Raw genomic sequence first — 25,847 nt, 5'->3', positions numbered from 1 at the left:
CATCACCTTCTGCCGGCCTAGACACTTACTACCATCGTAAACAGATATTCCCACCAAGCACTGATAACTGGCATTTCACATTGAGTACCTTAGCCTGACTGAGCTACCTTGGTTGTCTAGATATCAACTGCTGACCATCCCCTTTGGATGCAAGTTAAAGAAGACTGGCACATCCTCCCCTTATGTGTGGCCCCTAAATAACACATACCTATACATAACCACCTGTCCAACATCTAAGACTTGACATTGTGCGCCCCACCAACGAATTGACCCCATTTTAAAAGATGCACTAATTCCATAGTGGCCTTCGAGGATCTTTGCACACCCACGTGGGGCTTACTTGCTGGACCCCAGCTGACGTCAAGGCGCCATGCCCACAAAGGAGCCTCAGCGGTCTGTGGACGCTTCACAGCCTGTTGTCTCCCAATGCCAGTGCCTTGCACTGTTGTCTCATTTCAAGATTGTAAAACTGACTGTAACCTACCTTAAGTAAAACACATTACTCCCAGCACTAGGACAGACTCCTTACTACAGAAAGCTCATCCCTTGCTGAAGTCAACAATTATTATTATACTTGTATAGCGCCAACAAATTCCGTAGTGCTTTACAATGGGGTGGCTTGTGTCCAAATAGATGCTTGTCATAGCAAAGTATTGCAGGCATATGGCACGTACATGCCAATTGTTGAGATCTGCCAATGCTTCTCTGTGAGAAGTATTTTAAACACAATCACCATGCTGACGTATGTCAAATATAATCAATAACTTAAGAAATGGGGGTGGCACGGCATGACATAAGACGCTGGGTGTGCTGAGCATCCGATAAGCCCGCGGGTGTTGTAGCAACTGTTCCGGATACCCTCAACCTTCTTCAACTAATGCAAACATTTAGAGGGAAAATAGAACTCCTGAAAAGCTTAATTACGCACGCGGCATCTCTGGCTGACCTGGCGGTGGAGTGATCAGGGCATAATAGCATTCTAAATACAGGCGCTGAGATGCTAATAAAACAGAACGATAAAGTGAAAAGAGAGAATTGTGAATCTGTATGGCAAATGATGCCTATACTGATGGTCTGAACTAAGACACTCACTCTAGCCCTATCCCTAAATTCTACACTGTTAAATCCATTGGACTTAACGGACAAACTAAGAAGACTATAATCTATATCAGAGAAGCACTTATTAACCACATACATTTTGAAAATATATATATATATTTTCCCCCCTTTAAAGTGATAGTGCAGCTAGTAATGAAGCAGTAGGCTTGAATGTGTAAATCAAGTCTTTATGTGAATGTAAAACACTGTCTGGTGAATTGCTCTCTGGTATTCTAAATACAGAGTCTGTATATTGTCTCCTTGAAATTGGGGCAACAGTGTTTCTTCATATACCCTGTGGATAGAGGGTAACATTTAAAATCAGAAGGAAAGTAGTACTGTTAGCAGCAGAACATAACTGGTGGAAAACTAAGGATGAGTATCAGCAGGAAACAAAATAGAAGGATATACATAGATCTTCTAGAAATCTCTTTATTTAGTGAACAGATTTTATTTGTTTTCTTGCTTGCTTTGTCTGTGCTTTCCCTTCTATACTAGGCACAAAATTATGGCTACAAAAAAGGAAATAAGGGATTCTAAAACAAATGCAAAAAAAGATAAGAGGTCTGAAGCAGACCAAAGAAATTAACAAAAATTAACTTCTATTTTCTCCATACATCTCCCCAAAAAATAATTATGAAGAAACACACGTAGACTCATTAATTGCAATAGGAGGAACAAATTGGCGTGACTGAGAAGAAACTCACTGAGCACTTCAATATCAGAAACACAATTTATTTAAAGCTCAACTTCAGAACTGTTTGGACAACCACATTGAGCAAATAAAAAAGGAACTTAAAAGTCAATTTGCAGATTTCAAAGAAGAGATACAGAAATTGGGTACAAAGATCCAGATAAATGAAGAAAAGATAGGCGGCCTGAATTTTTAATTAAATCAAGCCAATGCACAGAGTACGGATTTAAAAAAGAAGATACCTGAAATGGTTGATACAATCAATGAAAATGAAGATTGGAGTCGCAGGAAGAACCGAAGGATAAGAGGGGTCACAGAGAAAATAGAAACTACCCAACTCAACACATTTCTTCTGGACCTGTTTAAAGAGATGGGAGTAGAAGAGGCAAAAAATGAAGCAACAATAGAGAGAGCCCATAGAATCTCTACACCAAGAAACACCTAGACACATAATTTGCTTCTCCTCCTTGTACGTACGACAAAATATTTTTTCAGCAGCTAGAAACAACCTCAAACAACATATATACACACACACACTTTTTTTCTTCCCCCTACAACTAAACTACTTAAATTCCGTAAATATAAGCAAACAAATGCAGAATGGGGCCTGACACATGCATACAGAGTTAAAGCACTTTAACTATACACCTGGATCTCCATTGTTTAATATAACACTATTAATATAACACCTATTGATTTACATATGAAAAATAGGATCCCGTGCTAAGCTTTTCAACGTATTATTTACCTGACATATATATATATATATATATATATATATATATATATAGTGTTCAAGTAGAGATTGTAGCCGTATTAGTCCAGTAATGGAGATGTAAAAAACAGATAAAATTTGTATCTTGTAATACCTTTTTTTATTGGACTAACAGAATTAACAGAAAAATATTCTACCTATATACAAAGTACTATGTGTAGACCTATGCTTTCCCATACTCGTATGCATATATATATATATATATATATATATATATATATATTACTGTGCATACGAGTTCATGTGCATGTATGTATGTGTTTATGTACATGTGTTTATGCGTTCACATATACATATGTGTGTGTGTGCGCATGTATAAAGTGTACCATCCTCTGCACTATCTGCTTGTTTGTTTTTCTTTTCCCTCTCTCCCCCCTCACTCTGCTCTTCAGAAAGATATTTATGACCCTCTGCAAAGATGGTGTCTATTTTCTAACAAACCTTTGTCTTATCTGCACTCATGTCGCTTTAACCCCTGTATCACAACTCAACTTTGAATTCTAAGTGTCGTCTTGCTCAGAAATGCTACAGACTTGAGAAAGGGAGGTTATCCCGAAAGCTTGTCATTAAAAAATTCTGTTAGTCCAATAAAAAAGGTATTACAAGATACGAATTTTATCTGGTTTTTTTACATCTATATATAAAAAAACAGTATAGCTTCCCCCCTTTGTCAAGGCCCACCCCCATGGTGCAGAAGGGGGTGCACTTTAGTCACTTACCTGGGTCCAGAGCCAAAGTCAGCTCCGCCCATGCTCCTCCCCCAGCGGAGTAGACCTAATGCGCATGCGCAGCAATGGCCACGCTCGCATTACGATTTCCCCATAGGAAAGCATTATTCACTGCTTTCCTATGGGATTTCTGGTGACACTGGATGTATTTTTCAAAGGCAAAGTTCACTATTGCATTGCTTTTAACAAGGCAGGAATAGTAGAATTGTTTCCTTTTCTTCAGATCTTTTGTGTATGCACCATCAGAAAATGAAGGGATCTTTTGCATTGATGGTCAATAATGCACATGCAAAGACGATTCTACAAACAAACAGTCTTATTATTTATTCCATAGAAACCGGTTTTGTATTTTTTAGCATAAGAGAGAATACACATGGTGATGCAAGCAGAGAAAACTTCTGGCACATCTGCAACGAGCACTGCCAAGGACCACTAGTCGGTACCTTTTCTTCCTTATAAATATTAGGGAACTGCAGTAAAATAGCTGGACTGTTCCATCCTATCAAAATCACTTCAAATTCCAACCATTCATGTGTTACAAAAAAGTCACAATAATATATTTTATGAGAAAAAAAATAGTTTATTGAATTACACGACTATATACAGTTTTATAGTAATTTAACATCAATCAATATTTTCTGCTTGGATGATTGGGTCAGTTGGTGCCTCATGCTTTGGACTAAGAGTGTGATCTGGAACTAGTTCCGGTTCTCCAGGGCTAGCTGTAGGTTCCGTCTTTTGATGCTCAGTGATTTCCTCTTCCGTCTTTTGATGCTCAGTGATTTCCTCTTCCGTCTTTTGATGCTCAGTGATTTCCTCTTTTTTATCTATATCCTCAAGCAAATCATCAAAATCATCTGGAATTTCCTCTGTATCAGAAGGCATTGTCTGGGACAGGACTGAAGCAGTAGCTGTAAACAGAAAAACCAAATACAGAATGATTAGTGTATAAAATAGTAACAGGAGTTGTAATAGGTCAGACAGAGCAAATACAAAGCAGTGGTACATTCATTTTGACTGTCTGTCCCATCATATAAAATTAAGAGTTATTGCCACAATCTCATGATCGACTGAGATCTTAGTAGAACACTTCAAAGCACCCTAACCACATCCCTTAAAGATGTACTGGAACCCCTCCCCACTCTCTGACCTTTTAAGTAGCCAGACAGTTTTAGAACTAGTCACCACTCCCAATACAACTAAAGGAGAGCGCTGAAAGTTTCCATCAGGGCTAAAGGACTGGCTGAAAGTTTCAGCTGATCTCTCTCAGCCAATAAGCTAAACCCTGTACTGCCGGCCTTAACTCTCACAGACAGCTTTCTCTTCTCTTAAAGCTGCAGTGAAAATGGGGAGAAGCATCCAGTAGCCACCTAAAGAGTGGCCAGTGGAGTTATCACTAGGCTTCAATGTAAACACTGCATTTTCTCTGAAAAGACAGTGTTTACAGCAAAAAGCCTGAAGGGAAAGATTATACTCACCAGAACAAATGCAATAAGCTGTAGTTGTTCTGGTGACTATAGTGTCCCTTTAAATGTATTTGGGGTACACTTAATGCAAGTGGTATCCAGTGGCACTATACATTAGGTATGGCAGAGTATTCTTCTTATAGGCCATAGTAACAGGGTGCTTCCAGCCCAGTCAGTAACTGAAAACCTATATCCAAGGTAAGGCAAGTTGCCTATAGGGTTGAACTTTTTATGCGAAAACACATTTTCCTGCTAATATTAACTTTAGAGACCCAATAGATCTCGCTTGTCCTTTGCATATTAAGGGGAATCGATCTTCATAGAGGTCATAGTCTGTATCTGGAGGTCAATCAGCAAACCTTTTTGCAGGATTTCATTACAGTGTGCAAAAAAAAAATTAATGCAGCAAAAACTATCACATCAGCAGACTGCAATTAGTGGGGAACAGCTGAAGATTATGCAAACCATGCATCCAACATCTACATGTTGGATGCACAAATCATATTGATCTTCATCTGTTCCCCACTTCATCTCGCTCTCCTAATATTAGTTGTTACAACCATTACTGCCCCCCCCCCCCCCCTCCTATTTTGGATTTTTCAGATTTAAAAAAAATTCCAAACTACTAAAGATGGATTTTAACTAAAGCAGAGTCAGTGCTGAGAAAAGATCTTAATATTTGTAATAATTGATTGCCTTTGAAGCTGGGGGGACTGTCCCTAAAGAACATTTGCAGTGAGGATTGGCGAGTGATAACTGACAAATCTTGAAACATTCATTTACATTTGGAATTTCTTGAAAATTAATGAAAATTATGACAGCTCTTTGGCCATCATATGTCCTTTTGGAAGTTTTTATAAATACATCACATTTCAGAACAGGAAGGGAAAAAAAAAAAAGCTGAAATTACTAATTTGATGTATCAAATTAATACCTTGACTTTCTGCTTCAGCTTGCATCTTGGCCATTCTTCTCTCTAAAGCCAAGAGTCTGTTCCTCTCGATCCTTTTCCGTGTCTCCTCACTCAGATCAACTGTGCTCTTTTGTGTCACAGGTGGGAGTGATGATACTGGGAGGGCATCAAAGTCATCAGAGGGCAAATCCATATTATCTTCCATCTGCACTACAACTAACAAAACAAAAAGTTCTGTGAAAAATACTTTCGATACAACACTGCCTCAGAGCAAATCAGAACAATTTAAAATACATTTGTTTGGAGCCATCGCACAGGAAGCCTGATATCTGGACAGGTCCTGTCGGCAGGAACCGCTTTATATACGTGGCAGCCTTAAAGTCACATTAAATGGCTGATTGATGCAACAATTACAAGGTTGCCACAAGGTTTGAAAACCTCATAATTGTATGCATTGTATGGCAAAGACCCAATTAATGAAACTACTACACACAAATCTACAATAGGTTTCTGCTACCAATCGATAACATAGTGTAGTTTTACAATCGAAGCAACAACACATACTCAACTGTATATTCTGATTTTTATTTTTCCTCAAAGAAAGGTAATATAGGAGGCAATGCATTTAAAAAAAAAAAAACACAAAAAAGGGGGCGGAGCCTGACTGCCGGAGCGGACGGTCGCATGCTACCCGAGCTCTGGGCCCAAGACCGAGAAATCGCCTGACTACCCAGCCAAAATTAACTGTGTGCCACTCCACTCACCTACTGGGCACTCTAAAGCAGCTCGGGGCCACGGTACCTGCGGTAAACCCGCCGACGGTCAGCAACTCCATGATGAGGCAACCATGCGGCCTACGGGAGGCCAAGGCGGGGGGAGGCGGCCGCTCTCCTTGCTCTCCGGTCGTCCACGGAGCCCATAATTGCTCCCACCCTCCCCCCTATGGACCGGCGGGGGTCATCCCGGTCCCCCAGAAGGCACAGGCAGGTTCAACCCGTCCTAGCCTGAAGGGCCCTGCAGAATCGGATTCCCACACGGAAGGAGCCAAAATGGCCGCCGGACCAAAACCCGTCTTACTTCAAACCTCCAAGACACGGGCCACCCAGGGGGATGGTATCGCCAGGGCCTTTGATAAATTCTGGGCCAAATACCAAGAACTAACCCTGCAGAGAGAGGCAAAGTATGCTACAGAAGAACCGACCCACAGCAATAGATGGAATGACATAAATCTAGGCCAGGGTGACCCTAAGCAAGCAACAAGGAAACTGGAGGGAAAGTGGAAACACCACAACAGGTGGAATGCCTCCCAGGGCCTGACCCGGTCTCACCCACTAGTCCAACCGCAGCCTACCTCCACCCGCACTCCTCACAGCACCTCCAGACATATGCTTGGGACACGGAGGCCTAAAACATGGTGCCGGCGGCGGAGACCTTTCCCGCGTAAACGCAATCGGACAAGACAGCACAGCACAGTGATGCCCTATCGAAGGGGCACACAGGCTCCAGCCAGACCCTGCATGACACCGCGACCCGCAAAGCAACCAAAAGAAGGCAAGTCCCCCTCTCAGCACAGAGCCCACACACTGACAATGGGAACCCCACAGACACAGACACTGCTCACCTGCAAGGTCAACGCAGACTCCCACAGCGACAAGCAGAGGAGACAATTACTGGAATCCATAATGCCGCTTCTTGCTATGCCCCTGCAGGACTTACAGACACCCCTGACACCCTTCCCCACCATCTGGCTCTTACAAATCTGCAGCCTCCCACAGCAGGGCATCGGCTAAGCAGCCTACAGGGAAGCTCTTATCACACAGAGGACACCTGCGGTATCCTTACCTTGCAATAGATACACCCTACTCATATCACTGTAAAGCCTAAGAACTTCATTTACTCTCACTTGCTTTGGTGCCCCTCTATCTCAGGACATCTCCTAATGTGTTTTCTATTGGTAACCAACTGAGGATCTCATATGTATATAACAGCATCTGGTGACACCCTATATATGTGCTAGGTTGACAACTAGAGTTATATAGCAAATATCTCACTGTGGCAGCCAGCGATATACTTTGAGCGTTTTGTAATCCTGTTTTCCTGTTATAGTCATATAATTTTAATTCTATAAGCCTGTTACTTAACCTCGTTAAGCGAAATTATCATTATTATTAAGCAATGCAGACACGTTACACATATTTTGCATATGTTGGACAAGCATGTGACCCTGCTATTTTACTTAACGTAAAAAATGTGCGAACTTCTATGCCACTGTCTACTATCCGTAATGCTTGCAACACGCTATTGTGGCGTATGTTTATATCTTGTGATCACCTGCACAACTAAAATAAAGAATTTATAAAAAAAACACAAAAAAAAAAAAACAATAACACTAAATGAGACAAAGTACCATCTTCACTTATAAAATCATCATGTACAATGGGCATGTCCATACGAATTCTCTTTAAACAAGTCTGGAGTTGGAAGAAAGAAAAAAAAAAAAAGGTTAGCGGAGATGTTACATTTCCATAGCGGGCATTTTATATACACTGGTAAAGAGAGCAGAATGTAGAAAAACAAATTCCATCATTTTTGTCAGCCTGCTTGTGAATTTGCCAATATTTAATTAAAGTGGGCCTTCGTTTTTAACAGAGCATGCAAACTTCCATAGGCTATTATAATTTGTTCAGTACAGAATAAGATTGTGATTAAAAAATAAATACATAAAAAAGGAGGGCTGTGCACACACTAACTGGTGACATTATGGGCCTAAATAAAAAGAGGAATTAAGTGGAATTAGGGCATACATGACACATCCTGTCTGCCTTTTCACATGTATCTCAGTTCTCAAAATTCAGTTGTCAGATCCTCGTGTCTTAAACTTGCTATCAGTTGGTTGGGTAAAAATATCAATCTGCTGGAAATTCTGTCTGCTTTAATGTAAATCAAGATTTTGTATGGAGGCATACATAAAACATGACATAACAAAACTAATACTTCTTGGGAAAACTGAGAAATAGTTCAATGTCAGAATTGACATTCAAATTCCATGCAGCTCTCTTCGAGTTTTGTTACTTATATCTACTGTGTACATAAAAAAAAAAAAAACAGATGCCAGGATTGTAAATTCTTAGCCACTTCATTTTTCCTGCAGAAGCTACAGATTTGCAGATGAGGTAAATATATTTTTTATTTTTAGGTGTATATTGTTCATGCATTATCTCCATATGTAAAGGGGTTCACCTGCCAACTGACGTGTCCATTAAATTATAAGTAGGCCACTGTTTAATATAAAAAATGGAATCATTTCTCCAACACATTATTAAATGCTGAAAACAGATGGATAAGCAGCAAAACACAAAAATGGTTTAAGATACTCTTACCGAACACCGTATGATAGGAATAGCAGCAGAGTGTGTGTGTGTATATTTATATATACACACACACGCAGTTCTAACTCCTACATTTCCTTCCAATGACACAAAAAGGTTTTCACCTGTACTTCCTTCTTTCCCCCTAAAGTTTCCAGACGGAAGAGAAAGTCCTCAAATCGCAGCTTAGGAAAAAGTCTGTGTGCCCAATTCTCCATATGTCTTAAAAGAGTTTTTAGGTCTTCCGCCTTTCAGACAACCATGAAAAACAAAAATATAGAATTTGTTTTATGTGTTTAGTCAAAGCATATGTAAGTGGATCACAAGTTACATCTCTCAATGGGTTTCCTAGAAAATAAACAAAAACACAAAAAACTAACTATGAAATCGTGACAAAACTACAAGTTGAAGAGAGAGAATACACCAAACATGCTGCTGCTAAAGTATGCCGCCGCTTGTAAATTGTGGAGGCAAAAATATTCAAAACTAGAAAATGGCACAAAGAACATGTGTAAGAAATCCTGACACTGTAATAGTTAGAAAGACGGAGAGGTCTCAGGATGGTGAGCAGATAAACATGTGTACGAACAGACATATATATGCAATGTCCTCTATAAGAAACCCTTGGTAAATGGCCTAAATGGGAAGTAAAAAATAATGCATACAAGTGCTCCATGTGTAAGCCAGCGTAACAGCAAGCAGTCTTTTCCCACTTGTTGACTGTTGAACATGATAGTGTACCCAAACCAAAGTCCAGGAAGGGTGTTTGTAGATGCTCCTAGTTTTTCTGTGTAGTTTGCAGTTACTTGGGTTTCTGCAAGAATCTTAATCTGCTGTGTTTTATACAGTAATTCAGTATTTTAGTGAATAATAACTCAGAGTCCGTGTATTTCATAAACAAAAAGCATCTGGGTCCCAATTCTGCGCAGATACTGGGATTTAAAGTCCTAACTTTGTAGGCGAGTAAGACAAGAGCTAGAAAAGTCAGAATGGTCTCAATGGACCACATCGTGTTATGTGTCAGTTTCCCATGGGTGCAAGACTACTATAAAATACAAACATATATCCAATGCCAAAATGTCATCCTGCAGATAGATATATGGCCTTTCTTTACATGTAAAATAAAGATTGATTTCTCTTTTAGCCATTGTTACGCCAATTGCACCACGGCTGCCCGGTGGGGAGATCATCAGTAATGATGATATCAGCCAATCCAATGCTTCTCCATAGTGGAGAATTGGGGGGCCAATCACATCTGTCAGAAGCGCTGCCCCAATCTTCCCCTTATTGAAATGCATTATACTAGTGCGTCTCTATGGGGAGCATTCAGAGTCTTCATAGGCAAGAGGATCCCAAACATTACAGAACTGTGAGGAGGGAGTACCTTTAGTGACTGTCTAAGTGCCAGCCACGATAGGCATTTTAATGTTTAATGTAAACACTGTCATTTCACAGAAAAGGCAAAGTTTAGTAAGTGGATGCAGGGACAAGCTCTGTGCACCAAAATCACTGCATTAAAATGCAGGTGTTCTGGTGCTTAGGTTTAGCTTTACCCTTTAACTTTGATAGCACCAAAAACACAGGACCTCACTGAGATTATAAACCTGCCAACAAAGAGTCTAGAAATAAAACATGCAGACAACCCTGGGTATGGTCAGTGCAAATGAGTTCACCCCATGGTGCCTGGAGGAGCTAGCAGTTTTATTATCACAGGAAAGGCTGCACAACAGTTAAGTCAGTTATGCCTTAAAAATGCTGAAAGCAGGAGATGCCCTCTATCTGATGAAAGGTGAAGCTTTGGGTTTCTCATGTATGATATGGTAAGAGAACACTGAATCTAGTTGTAAATTCCCCCCCCCCCCCCCCCAGATCCATTGGAAATCTGGGTTGAAGTATTTGTAGATTGCCCCCCTCACCCCAGTAGACAATTAACGTTCTGTCCTACACTAGGTAACACTCTGATGCACTGCAACTTACCTCATTACCTTTACCTTTGAACTTTACCCCATCAAACAGATTCCGCAGAGCTGGGAGGCCACGCTGAGAGGTCAGCCTGTAATAGTCAAGGAAGGCAATAAGATCTAGAATGAAAATTATGCTCAGTTTTACCCGAGTACTGACACAAATGGTCTGAACCCAGGATCATCTCCTGAATCGATTTAAGGGACAGCTCATTTTGTACATTTAAACAGGACATCAAAACAAACAAACAAAAATCAATGCTGACTTATGGCAAGTCCATAATATGGTGCCCTGAGCAGCTAAAAGTGAAGGGAGTCGCCAATTGCAAATGTATGTTAGCAGCATGTGCGATATTAACTCCCGACCCCTATTAACTGTTCCTAAATGAACCGCAACAAAGAGTACCTACCTATTGGCATCCAGTTTAGGCTGAGGTCTTTTAGAAGCCCTCCTCGTTGGTTTAGGCTCCTCTTTTTGTGTCTGACCAATGTTCTGTGTCCAGTCATCTAAAGACACAAGACAATACAATATTATGAAAATACCAAAAATGGAAAACACTGATAATAGATAGAACTTCAATTAGCTTGCTCTTTGGTTAGTTCACTCTCAGGTCTCCAACAGGTTATGTGCCATTTCAAAAAGGAACCTCCACAATTTGTATATTAGGGGTCAACCGATTATCGGTCTGGTCGATATTATCGGCGGATATTCTGTATTTTCAGCAATATCGGTATCGGCCAATAAAGATACCAATATTGCCAAAAATGCAGACCAGGGCCGCAATCAGGGTCCTGGGGGCCCCAGCACACTCTTACTTACCTTCCCAGCAACTCCCTTCAGCTCCCCTGTCTAAATCTCATGAGTTCTGCGGCACGCAGGCAGTAAGAGTTAGGCAGTGAGCTGAAGGGAAGGTAAGTGTGTGCTGCCCCCCCACACATTTTTACACACATTACATACCTACGCAAACACAAACACACTGCATTCACTATACACACACTACACATACCCAAGCACATACTGCATTAATTATACACACACTACACAAACACTGCATTCACTACACACACACACACACACACACTGCATTCACTTTACACACACTACACAAACACTCACTGCATTCACTATACACGCTACACAAACACACTCTGCATTCAGTATATACACACAAACACACACACAGTGCATTCACTCATCAAATACTCTCACTGCATCCACTACACACACATATATTCTTGAAAACATAAATTCTGACTGGCATTTAATATTGTGCATTTACCTTAATAACAAAAAAAGATTTGCAAAAAAATAAATAAATAAATAACAAACATGTTACAGTATATTTGCGTAGAAATAGTTTATTTTTTCCAAAATGGTAAATGTACAGAATATTGGTAAGTTATCGTCTATCGGCCTGAAAGTTCACATTTTATGGGTATTGGCTCTAAAAAAAAAAAAAAAAATAATTTTAAAAAATCAATATCGGTTGATCTCTATTGTAGATTATTATTGCACCCCAAAAAAAGGCATGACTTCTGTTTTCTACACCTCACAGATGACCAAAGTCAGACAAAACTATTATCTGGGTTTGCTGTATGTCCTGTGCAAAGAGCACCTGCCTGGTATTTTGGTTATGGACCAGTCTTCTGGCAAAGGTCCCCTCTGTAATAGAGCAAGTAGGCTATAACATTTTAACTTTACTAAATGGAATCAAGCGGTCAGATAAGGATAGGATTTGACCAGCTAGTCTAGAGAACCTTTTTCTTGATTTGTGTGAGTGCATGGTCTGGTCTTTTTTGCTTAGTTTCAGAACTTGTTTGAGACCTGATTGGAGACTACTTGAGGGGAAAATAGGATTATGTGCATCCTTCAGGTTGCACCCTGTTTTGGCTTCAATTCTGAGAGAGAGAGAAAGAACAAAACAAACTCACAAGAGAGTAATTTTTACATTATCTGTAAGACTCCCTTATATTAAGACAAACCAATCTCTTCACAGATATAGATTATTTCACTATATATTGATCCACAGTCAGTGAGTGTATTTATGTACTATATCACTTATATCACCGGTAATGTCAGTCGGAGTATGTTATCCATTTCTAGAGAATGCCTTGAAAAAAGATAAAATTTAATGACAGTTTGGCAACAAAAATAACCAGAAAATCTGTCAAAAGCTCAACTTGGGGAAGGTAGAGAATAAGCACAGCATTACGCAGAACTGTAGCAGAATGAACTGTAGCAGAATGAACGAATGAATTTTTAATACCCTTTTCATTCCCTTTGTTCAGTTGTCCATACACCCTGTTCGTTTCCCGAACCCCATCTGTGTGGTCCATGGGTTTGCATGTTTTAACGACCGACCACCCCTGGCTGTTAACCGCAAATTGCTTGTTAAAGAAAGTGTTCCCCCTGTGTGGCCGCCGTTTGTTTGCACATGTGCGTTCGGTAATACGAACGGCGGCCACACAGGGGGACCACTTTCTTTAACAAGCAATTTGGAGTGGCTATTTTGTCTCTTGAACGTGGGCAGCGGTACATGGTCGGCGACGACCTGGAACTAATCTCGGCTACTCTACCCCGCGAACACCCGGTAAACTGATAACGCTGCCAATCCAACTTCCCGAACCAGTATGAGAATGGCATTCGGGAGACCTAAAATACTTAGCAGGGGGAACATTTGTATGCTAGCAGCCAGGGGGAGCCTTCGTCGGCATTCGTGCGAGTCTAAATTTCTCTGGAACTGTTTTGGGGCTTCACCTCGTGGCCGACCACTCAAAACTTCACTCAAATGGCGTTCCCGAACCACCGAATGGATCTGAGTGATATTTTGACAGGGTGGGCGCTCAGATCCCAGCTATTCGGTGATGTGACTTTCATGGGGTTCTGAAATATTCAAGATGTGTTTTATGATGTTTGCAAATATTGTATATTTTCTGTACCTGCGAGATAATTGAATTAAAGAGTTGTTCTTACGCAATTATCTCTCAGGCACATAGGATGAGTTAACCCCTTAAGACCGCAGCCAAATGTACAAGTTGTGATCCAAAAAAAACGTAAACAAAACCTGGCATTTGCGCTATATGTCTGTCCAACCGTAATTCACCTCTTTCATATTAAATGCACCCACACTTATTATATATCATTTTATTCAGGGGAAACAGGGCTTTCATTTAACATCAAATATTTAGGTATGGAACATAACTTAATATGAATACAATATAAAAAAAAGAGAGAAAATAAGATTTTTTTTACATTTTCTTAGTTCTATGTGACATTCTAACTGTGAATGTCATAATACTGTTTGCTTTTACTGCAATAAAATACACATATTTGTATTCAGCGATGTCTCACGTGTAAAATAGTACCCCCTATGTACAGGTTTTATGGTGTTTTGGGAAGTTACAGGGTCAAATAAAGCATGTTACACTTTTCAGTTTTTTCACATTGAAATTTGCCAGTTTGGTTACGTTGCCTTTGAGACTGTATGGTAGCCCAGGAATGAGAATTACCCCCATGATGGCATACCATTTGCAAAAGTAGACAACCCATGGTATTGCAAATGGGGTATGTCCAGTCTTTTTTAGTAGCCACTTGGTCACAAACACTAGCCAAAGTTAACGTTAATATTTGTTTGTGTGTGAAAAATGCAAAAAACTAATTTGAAAGCCAATTTTGGCCAGTGTTTGTGACTAAGTGGCTACTAAAAAAGACTGAACATACCCCATTTGCAATACCTTGGGTTGTCTACTTTTGCAAATGGTATGCCATTATGGAGGTAATTCTTATTTCTGGGCTACTATACGGTCTCAAAGCCAACGTAACCAATCTGGCGAATTTCATTGTGAAAAAACTGAAACGCAAGCCTTATGTTTGACTCTGTAACTTTTGAAAACACCCTAAAACCTGTACATGAGGGGTACTGTTATACTCAGGAGACTTTGCTGAACACAAATATTTGTGTTTCAAAACAGTAAAAAGTATTACAGCAAAAATATCGTCAGTGTAAGTGCCGTTTGTGTGCGAAAAATGCAATAAATTTCACTTTCCCTGACGATATCATTGTTGTAATACATTTTACGGTTTTGAAACACAAATATTTGTGTTCAGCAATGTCTCCCGAGTAAAACAGTACCCCCCATGTACAGGTTTTATAGTGTCTTGGAAAGTTATAGGGTTAAATATAGTGCTAGCAAATTAAATTCCCTATACTTTCGGCCTGGGTTGTTAGGCAGGTCCCGCTAATTGTAATTAATTAGGATACCTAATTATGTAAAATTATTACATAAATATATATGTAAAATTATTATATATACACGTGTGTGGATATATATATATGTATATATATATGTATATAATTTTTTTACAATTATTTTTATTTATATATAGGTATACATATAGTGATGTATACGTATATACATATATATATTATTTCGTTCTACGTGTATTTTGATATCAATATATATATATTAATATCAAAATACAGTTAGAACGAAATTACACACACATATATATATTTGTAATTATTTTTTTAAATTTTTTAATTTATTTTTTTAACGTATTTATATTTTTTTATTATAAAATATATATATATAATTATGTATATATTTAATCAATATCCTTCTACGTGTATTTTGATATTAATATATATATAATTATATATATATATATAAATATTAAAATACACTTAGTGTATGTGTAAATGTGTGTGTCTATATATATATATATATATATATATATATATATATATATATATACACTTAGATCATATATATATAATATATATATAAATGATCTAAGTATATTTGATGTGTAACTGTAATTTATTTTATTTTTAACTTTAAGGGGTTAAGAGGGGAGCAGAGGGGCAGAGACAGTGTCAGCCAGTGATTTTACATCACTGGCTGACACACAGGATCAGTGATCACAGTGACAGGCTGTCACTGTGATCACCTCCTGCAGATCACGGTAATTGGCCACAGGGGGAGTGCCTGGGTGGCCAGGCATGCCCCCCACCGTGATCTGCAGGGGGATCCTGCCTGCAGTTACTATGGGTCAGCCAATAGGCTGACACATAGTAACCTCTGATCGCAGTGACAGGCTGTCACTGCAATCATACTCTGCAGGGGGACTGCCTGGGGGGCCAGGCATGTCCCCCGACCGCGATCTGCAGATTGAAAATGCCGCGGCTCCATGTGTCAGCCGATTTTAAAATCGGCTGACACATGGTAAATACCGATCGCAGTGACAGCCTGTCACTGCGATCGGAAGCTGCAGACCGCGGTCCCCAGGCACAGGGGGGCTGCCTGGGGGGCCAGGCATGCCCCCCGACCGTGATCTGCAGCGGCCATGTGCCGCCGGCCACGTGGGGGGTAAGACCGCCCAGGACGTACTATGCCGTCCTGCGGCGTTTAGAGCCGCCCAAATAAGGACGGCATAGTACGTCCTGCGGTCTTAAGGGGTTAAACTAATAACACACAAAGAATGAAATGTTGCCATGTTTTTATTGAACACACCATGTAAACATTCACAGTGCAGGTGGAAAAAGTATGTGAACCCCTAGACTAATGACATCTCCAAGAGCTAATTGGAGTGAGAGGTCAGCCAACTGGAGTCCAATCAATGAGATGAGATTGGAGGTGTTGGTTACAGCTGCCCTGCCCTATAAAAAACAGACACCAGTTCTGGGTTTGCTTTTCACAAGAAGCATTGCCTGATGTGAATGATGCCTCGCACAAAAGAGCTCTCAGAAGACCTACGATTAAGAATTGTTGACTTGCATAAAGCTGGAAAGCGTTATAAAAGTATCTCCAAAAGTCTTGCTGTTCATCAGTCCACGGTAAGACAAATGGTCTATAAATGGAGAACGTTCAGCACTGCTGCTACTCTCCCTAGGAGTGGCCGTCCTGTAAAGATGACTGCAATAGCAGATTGCTCAATGAGGTGAAGAAGAATCCTAGAGTGTCAGCTACAGGAAATGTTTGGTTGAAGTTATTGCTGCCAAAGGAGGTTCAACCAGTTATTAAATCCAAGGGTTCACATACTTTTTCCACCTGTACTGTGAATGTTTACATGGTGTGTTCAATAAAAACATGGCAACATTTCTCTCTTTGTGTGTTATTAGTTTAAGCAGACTGAGATTGTCTATTGTTGTGACTTAGATGATGATCAGATCACATTTTATGACCAATTTGTGCAGAAATCCATATCATTCCAAAGGGTTCACATACTTTTTCTTGCAACTGTATATACTAGAGTCTGTAGGAAGGGTTATTCACTGAAGTAAGAATTCAAAATGAATTATAACTATAAGGCCAGAGCAGCTAAATGAAAAGCATTGGCGACTTAAGAGAATTTTTCCAGTTCGGCCATTTTGGCTTTAAAATTTAAATTTACTTTGAATTTACATTTAAGTGAATAACTTTGTAATTCACAAGCATCTAATTGAACTGTGGACCACATTTAAGTCTACACTAATCAGTTCAAGATGTATTGTCTAGATTAGTAAATGGGACTCCAGCATCTCTAGGGTGATAAGCAGACTACACGCACGACCAAAAGCAGCAACCACAGCGTTTTCTCAAACCACTCAAAGTCTGAATCCTGAGTATAACTGCTGAGAACGTTACACTTCTGCATTATCAATCTAAATGCATCCATCCTGGCACAAAGATAGGGTAAGACATGTGTGGGTAGGCTAACAGCAATTTTCTTTGCATTACCTCCATTTTCCAGATCACCGTTTTCTGCGCCTGGAGAAAGTGGGGGAGGAAGTGGAGGAAAACGCTCATCTTCTGTATGCTCATAATCTGGAAGGTCAAAGAGGTCATTTTCCAGAGGATCCATCATCTTGATAAAACCTTAAAAATGAAGTTCAGTTAAGATTCAGTACAGTCACTAATTTAGAGAGTGTTGATTTTAAAAGAACAGTACAGAGGTGACAATATTTTTGACATGACAGATAAGCAGGTGTTCCGAGTCATTCATAAAGTATTCCGACCCTTTCATTTGTTTTCTTGCAGCTTTAGGTTTCCATTTTTAAATTATTTTTTGTTTTCACATCAATTTAAACACAATGCCTAATAATGACAAAGCATCCAAAATTAGAATTTCATAAAAATAGAATCTTTATGAAATACTCAGATTGACTTTGATGGAATTTCACGTTACGCTATACGGAGCCATAATTCTCAATATTCAAAAGATATACTGAGCAAAAACAGGAACTACTTTGTCTTAGATTTTTTTCAAAACTCAACACTACCAGCATCAAGCCAGTACAGGGATGGCTATAGGGAAATTAAGCGTTTTCTATAGCACTGAGGTCCTTCAAGAACTTCAATGGTGTACTCTTACACATGTACTGACATTGACTCCTAGCCGCTGAAGCACCAGGAGCTGAACAAAAGGAGCAGGAAGAGGATGGCGGCGCCTGAGAGGGCAGGTTCAGGTAAGGAAATCTCACCTTTGCGCACCAACGTCACAGTAGGGTATCTTTGCAATTTATGCAATGACCCCAGGCATTATAGACTCTTATAGACTCTTTATAGACTCTTTATAGACTCTTTAAAGCGGCACTGTCATGCCAAACTTACCTTTCCCCAATCGCTTCCTCTTCTATACTTCTCTCAGGATCTGTACTTCACTTTTTTTTTTTAACTGATCTAGTTTTCTTTAAAACATAAGACAAAGTAGTGACTACTTTGTCTTATGTATTTTTCCTACACTTGACCAGCTTTGACCTACTTCCTGTGGGTCAAAGAAAATTTTCCCACAATACTCACCCTTTCCTCTGTGATCTCGCGTTGCCTCCTTTCTCTATTCCCGAACATCCTGTCATTTAGACAGGACACGGGCGAAACTACCACATTTTGTCCTAACAGAATGAGAACAAACAGTTTGTCCATTCGTGGTAGGACAATTTTCAGTACTTTCTGTACGGATCGAAATTTAAATTTGAATGAATGAATGAAACGCTGATCCTACTCATGCCACGACTGCATCTTGCAGCCGCTTAATAAATAACTCCCCGAAAGACCAAAATTGGTCTTTCAGCCAAATTTACGAATACTGAGTAAAGATTACTTAGTATTAGTGATAAGGAAGATTAAAATCTCCCTTCTGCCACTAGTTGCTACATCGTGAGTAGGGGCATGTCTACTAAACAGTGATCAGTTGTAAAAATAAAAATATTAAAATAAAAAGACCGCCCTATGCAAATAATTAACGGAAGGACACATAGTGCCCCCCTTCGAGCTCCCACCCGTGCTGTAAGTAACAAAATGAAGGGGGACCTATTGTCTTCTGCCCTGGCTCCCACCCATGAGCTGTGGGTGGGGGTCCTAAGTAACAAAAGGGGGGGGGACCTATTGTGTCCTCGTCCTCCCCCGGGATCCTAAGTAACAAAGAAGGGGGGCCTATCGTCTCTTCCTCCCCCCCCCCAAACCATGAGCGGCGGGTGGGGGCACCAAGTAACAAGGTGGGGGGACGACTGGGACACCTATGATCCCCCCCCCACCGGTGACTAGGGGTCCCCAAGCCCCTAGTCACCCCCTCACCCCAATAAAGTAAACCCTACCTACCCCCTCACCCTAAAAATAGTGAGGGGGGAACAAAAAAACTAAATACCTGTAAATAAAAAAAATAATAATAATACTTACCATTAGATTTGTTCTTTTTTTCTTAAACCTTCTTTTTTCAGCCCCAAAAAAGGCCAAAAAGAAAGCCACATTTTCTGTCAAACTATGTAAATTTAAAAAAATAAAAAAAATAAAAAAAAACCAGAGGGGTAAAAAAAAGAAATAAAAAGTACACAAAAACAAACATGTATTCCTGATCCTAGAGGGTTTAAAAACATGTTGGGTGCCGCCCCTCCACATGCCTCCCTTAAATAAGTTTTTAAAAAGTAAATTTTTCTACAGCCACGTGGGTCCGCCGGTGCTGGATCCGCCCTGCCTCCCTGGCTGAGATCATCAGAGTTGATAATCTCAGCCAATACAATGCCTCCTATAGGAAAGGATTGAATTGGCTGAGATCATCAATTTTGAATTTTTTTAAAACTCCACTTGGGCCAATCAACATCTCCTCATAGAGATGCATTGAATCAGTGCATCACTATGGGGAATGTTTAGCTGAACGTCAACACTGACCCAGGAAGCAACTGAGTGAATGCCACTGGAGATGTCCCTAGGAAGCAATGTAAACACTGGAGACAATCGTGCATGTCCTGCTCAACGCCACTCTGCACCAATTAACATCTCCTTATAGAGATGCATTGACTCAATGCATCACGATAGGGGAAGTTCAGCGTCTCCAAGCAAAGCGTGGAGATGTTGTGCAGCACTGACAAAGGCACCTCTGTGGCCTTCTGAGTGACTGCCACTGGAGGTATTCCTATGGAGCAATGTAAACACTCACAAACACACACACAAATTCTCTGAAAAGGCAGTGTTTACATTAAAAGCCTACAAGGACGGGGGCGGGGCCTGACCATCATGGCCGACAGACGTGTATGTGGTGAGCTCCTCTCACAAAGCACTCCAAGCCAAGCTAAAACTAAACTAATTCCGACAAAAAGGCTACAAAAGAGATGGTATGCAGTACCTACACGACGGGGAAAGCTCACTGGTGACTCTGGAGACTCACCCGCCGACCCAACGCCAAAAGACACCTCTGAGGCCTACACACGTGGCGGAACCCATGGGGGGAGGAAACGGCCGATCCTCCAACCTGGGGCCGCCGTACTACAGCAAGCATTCCCCCCCCCCCCCCCCCCGCCGGATGGGGTCATCCCGGCCCGTGCTAGAGAAAAAGCAGCAAAGCACACTTTACTGAGCGACAATGCGACATCCCGCTCCCAAGCCACAGCCATCATGGGGGACGGAGCAGGGGACGGCGAGGAAGCCACATGGGAAAGCAGGCTCAACACCAGATTTGAAGCGGTATGTGCAGCGTTCTGGCGCCGGCTAGAGACCCGTGCAGAGCAGACGCAACCGCCAACCACCCCTACCTCGCAGCTCCAGACGGCAAACAATTCGAAGACCAGACCCGAGTCGGCGGGGCCAGCTACGCGCCCGGACGGCGCTGTGATCTGCACCGCATACTCTTCTTCTGAGCTGGGCATTCACTCGGAGATACCCCTCCAGCGCCAGCCGTACACCCGGGGAGGCATCCGCAATCCGGAGAAATCCTGGGCCCACGACCCTCGGAAAGGGACCGACGGCAGGAAGGCGCGAGTGCCCCTTAAAGCCTCAGGCCGACGGCACGCAGACACCGTGGATCCGGGAAACAACCAGCACACAGAACAGAACACTTAAAAATCGTACCCAGTGTCTTCAGGGAGTCAGCTCGACCGGAGGCTACAGCAGCCTGGTGGGGACAACCCCGGCGGCGCAGACCGCAAAGACACAACCCTGGTCCGGCGGCCAAGAAAACCACACCGACACAACCTGGAATGGGAACAGAGCGTCCAGACCGGGAAGCCAAGGGACTAAGCACCCAAGAGGACACTCTACAACCTTTGCAGCACCCTAACCACCTCCTGCACTGTAAAGCTGCCATGGGGGACAATCACATACCAGCCGCTGGCGTGGGCTAAGTAACTTTGCAGGACTCAATGTTTACCCGGCCTGCTTCGATAGATGACTAACTCTTAACGCACATTCACTCATGACATAGCGACCTCCACACAACTACACGGGTAAACATGACTTGCCTCCAGATACCCCATTGCCCACTTACACCAAGCCGCACTGCCGACTTGCCTAGCAAAAACTGTGCCTATGTGTATAGATGACTACTTACTTGTGATTTCCCACGTGTAATTCTACCCTTTTAATCTCGCAATTAAAATGCCTGTGCGCAACAGCATTTTCATAGAGCTACTCACATGTCCAACCGACCTACTTAGAAAACATGACCTATCTTACAGTTAAAGCCTATTTCTTGGTATACAAATGAGCACAGCTCCACTAGACTGTTAGCAGCCATTTTGTAATAACACTGACCTAGCATTAGATGTTGCCTATCGGCTGTCAAGCTAATTGTGTATAATGGCCATATGTGCCCGGCTAAACTGAGAGAGCAAAGCTCTTTAAAACATAAAATGAAGCAAATACTTATGCGAGAAAATACCGATGTTATCAACTACTGTGTTCAGCATGTTTCAGTTTCATTACTTTTAAAACAAAAAAAAGAGGCATTGTTTCTTTGGGAAATGTTATACTCTGTTGTGACCTTTATACTTGCACATTTCCCTTCTTTTACTTCTGTATCCCAACTTATTTGCCTTAATAAAAGAAAGATTTACAAAAAAAAAAAAAAAAGCCTACAAGGACAGCCTATAGACACCAAAACAACTACACTAAGCTGCAGTTGTTCTGGTGACTAGTGTCCGTTTAAACAATTGTAGAATAAAGTAGGGATCGACCGATTATCTGTTTTACCCATATATAAGCGGCCGATATTCTGTATTTTCGGCAATATCGGTTTCGGCCAATATCGATACCGATAATGCATACCAGGACCGCCGGGCCCATTACAAGCCCGGCGGTCCAGGGGGGGCCGGCAGCAAGCGGTTACTTACCTTTCCTGCAGCTCCTCCAGTTCCCATGTCAAAACTCGCGAGTCCCGCAGCACGTTGCCATGGGTTACCATGGCAACGCTCCGCGCGGCACACATGCCGCGAGATTTACACTGGGAGCTGGAGGAAAGGTAAGTAGCTGAGATCATAAAGATTGATAATCTCAGCCATGAAGGTAGGACTTGCATGTCGTGGGAAAAAAGGTTAGTAAAACACCTTCCTCATGCGATCGGAGGGGGCAGGTGCCTAAACGCAGACACTCACACTGACAGGATGACATGCGCACACACACACAGACAGGCTCACATACATACACACATTCTGACAGGCTCACACACACACACTCACTCTGACAAACACACACTGACAGGCGCTCTCTCTCACACACCTTTTTATTTATTGAAACCCACTCAGCCTCTCTACCTTTGGGAGTGCTCAGTGGGTCTTTCCCGGAGGTCCAGTGGGGCTGCTCTCATCCTGCGTGCAAGGGAGGAGTACTCTGCTTGTAGCTGCTCTCTGCTCCCTCGCACTCTTTGGAATAATGCTGGGGCCAGGGTGATGTCATATTCCGGCTCCTGGCATCGTTATACAGAGCGCGACGGAGCAGAGAGGAGCTACAGGCAGAGTCCTGCTCCCTCGCGCGCTGCCTACATTGCCCCCCACGGGAGCCGCCTCAGGGCCACCGGCTCCATGCTGCCTCTGCCGGCCGCCTCCATCCTTCTTAGGGCAGCTGGATCTAATATTCCCCGTGGAGCTAGCAAATCCCAGGCGCCATGGCGAAATTTCTAGTCACCATGGCGCCTGGGATTTGTCGAGCCCTGTTTTACAGTGTCAATTTAAGGCTTGCAGTGTAACGGGGGTAGGTGTAGTTCAACAGCTAGAGAGTCTACCTTTTGGCTGCATTGATTGCAAATGATCATACTTTCACAACGCAGTGGGCTATGTGTTTTGATTTGAGAAGTTCTGCTCTAATCAAAATCACCAATTTTTTTATTTATTTTTTATATACACACACAATTCATCTGTTTTGTTAGATGACACCAAAATACAGAAAATAATCTAGACATCTGTATAAAAATATAGAAAAAAATTATTTTACTGTATCACGCTATGTATTTTTTCTGTTTACTTTCTATACATATGCACAAGTGATCTGAAGCAACCCAAGCGAGGGTATATACAGCTGGGTATTGTATTTAGGTCTTTTATTTGTATTTTGTGTTGCACTAAAGCACTGTGATATCAGCACATTTGCACTTTTGTGTATTTCACGTGTGTATTAGAAAATACCACACCCACAATACTAACATTGTGAATTACTACAAGCACAAATATTTTACATGTGATCTTTAAAAATATTGCACAAATTTTGTCTTAAAGGCACAGCGCACCCTTTTTTTTTCTATATTGTCGTTTTTGAGTGTTTTATGGGCTATTGCACTTTATAAGGGAGCAGCTTTTAAAGTTTTTTAAGTATCAGCATTTTACAAATTGTAGACGTGTATTGAGCGCCTTCTGTTACTTGTTCTTTTTTATCTGTATTAAAACCTATTATACAAAATCTTAAGCAAAGAATTAGTAAAAAAAAAGGCGACAATCAACATGCTGAGCTTTGAAAAATTGCCGTAGTCAAAAGAATAGCAGAAAGCCAAAGAACAAACCGATATTACAAAATGTTTTACCATTCTATTTTAAATTAGAAAATTCAATAAGAAGGCATTTGTATTGTACCCCTACATAAGCTTCATAAATGTAAAGAGGCATAACAGAGCCATTGTTCCTGTCATAACAGCTTGCTAGCATTTTATTATTTTTGTTTTAGTTTCTGTCCAGTCAGGCAATGTTCACAGCCCATGAGTCAGATCGTAACGTGTGACCGCGATAATTATTCACACTGTGCAGCCCAAAGAAATGACCTATGATATGTAGGGTTTATTTTATTACATTTTTGTTGTAGTGTTTTTTTGTAAAGAATTACATAACAGACAGAGACATGAAAAGCAAATTGTCGCCAAAGGTACAAATAAAACAGGCTTGGGTATAGAGATTGGGGTACATCGCAGAAATAAGACTGTGCACAAATATATTAAAAGAACACTATAGTCACCTAAATTACTGTAGCTAAATAAAGCAGTTTTAGTGTATAGATCATTCCCCTGCAATTTCACTGCTCAATTCACTGTCATTTAGGAGTTAAATCACTTAGTTTCTGTTTATGCAGCCCTAGCCACACCTCCCCTGGCTATAAATGACAGAGCCTGCATGGAAAAAAAAAAACTGGTTTCTCTTTCAAACAGATGTAATTTACCTTAAATAATTGTATCTCAATCTCTAAATTGAACTTTAATCACATACAGGAGGCTCTTGCAGGGTCTAGCAAGCTATTAACAAGGGATAAGAAAATCTTAATTAAACAGAACTTGCAATAAAAAAAGCCTAAATAGGGCTCTCTTTACAGGAAGTGTTTATGGAAGGCTGTGCAAGTCACATGCAGGGGGTGTGACTAGGGTTCATAAACAAAGGGATTTAACTCCTAAATGGCAGAGGATTGAGCAGTGAGGCTGCAGGGGCATGTTCTATACACCAAAACTGCTTCATTAACCCCTTAAGGACACATGACGTGTGTGACACGTCATGATTCCCTTTTATTCCAGAAGTTTGGTCCTTAAGGGGTTAAGCTAAAGTTGTTCGGGTGACTATAGTGTCCCTTTAAATAAATAGTTCACACCTATAATGAGTAAAAAAATAAAAAACATTAAAACAAACTAATCACCCTTTTATGTTGTGCACCTGTTGTAAAGAAGGATTTTAGGGCACTAGAAAAAGTGCAGAAGCTGATTACAATATTAATAAGGGGAATATGAGATTTTAGTTCTGAAGAAAGGCTAAAAAATATAAATCTGTTTATTTAAGAAAAACAGCACCTTGTGACATAAGGAGGGCCTGATGCTGGATTCCAAAAAAAACAAAAAAACTACTTTTTTTTCTCCAGGTTTTACAATGAATCAAGGGTTATAGTATCCATTTAAATGTCACTAAATTTGATATAGTGTGCAAGTCTTCTTCTTCGTCTATATTACATTTAGGAGACTGGCACTTGGGATCACTGAGCACCCCCCATCTTGTGATTTTTAAAACAACGTTGTCTCATTGACAGTTTGGAGTAAATATGCTGGGCTAGGTTCTCAATATAAGTACATCTTTTTTTCACACCTGAAATTATTTTCAAGGTGCCATATGGCACACGAGTAAGATGACCTAAGAA

General features: G+C 41.0%; 1 protein-coding gene and 1 non-coding gene across 2 annotated transcripts in view; both read right to left on the bottom strand.

Moving 5' to 3' along the window:
• Positions 1–3,919: 3,919 nt before the first annotated feature.
• The window catches only part of TIPIN (TIMELESS interacting protein), a 30,339-nt gene continuing 8,411 nt past the window's right edge, over positions 3,920–25,847 (bottom strand). The window contains exons 2-8 of the mRNA XM_063445618.1: positions 17,724–17,861; positions 11,414–11,510; positions 11,020–11,095; positions 9,168–9,290; positions 8,082–8,145; positions 5,696–5,890; positions 3,920–4,206 (exon numbers count right to left, since the gene is read on the bottom strand). Of these exons, the coding sequence (XP_063301688.1) occupies positions 3,920–4,206; positions 5,696–5,890; positions 8,082–8,145; positions 9,168–9,290; positions 11,020–11,095; positions 11,414–11,510; positions 17,724–17,850 (969 nt within the window). The 5' untranslated portion in view covers positions 17,851–17,861. The remainder of the gene's footprint in view (positions 4,207–5,695; positions 5,891–8,081; positions 8,146–9,167; positions 9,291–11,019; positions 11,096–11,413; positions 11,511–17,723; positions 17,862–25,847) is intronic.
• On the bottom strand, positions 5,970–6,099 carry LOC134603913 (small Cajal body-specific RNA 14). The gene has a single exon (XR_010090650.1). It is a non-coding gene; the product is annotated as a small Cajal body-specific RNA 14 (non-coding RNA).

This window comes from Pelobates fuscus, chromosome 3, assembly GCF_036172605.1.
Source record: "Pelobates fuscus isolate aPelFus1 chromosome 3, aPelFus1.pri, whole genome shotgun sequence".
Lineage (NCBI taxonomy): Eukaryota > Metazoa > Chordata > Amphibia > Anura > Pelobatidae > Pelobates > Pelobates fuscus.
This window is presented reverse-complemented; position numbering and strand designations above follow the sequence as displayed.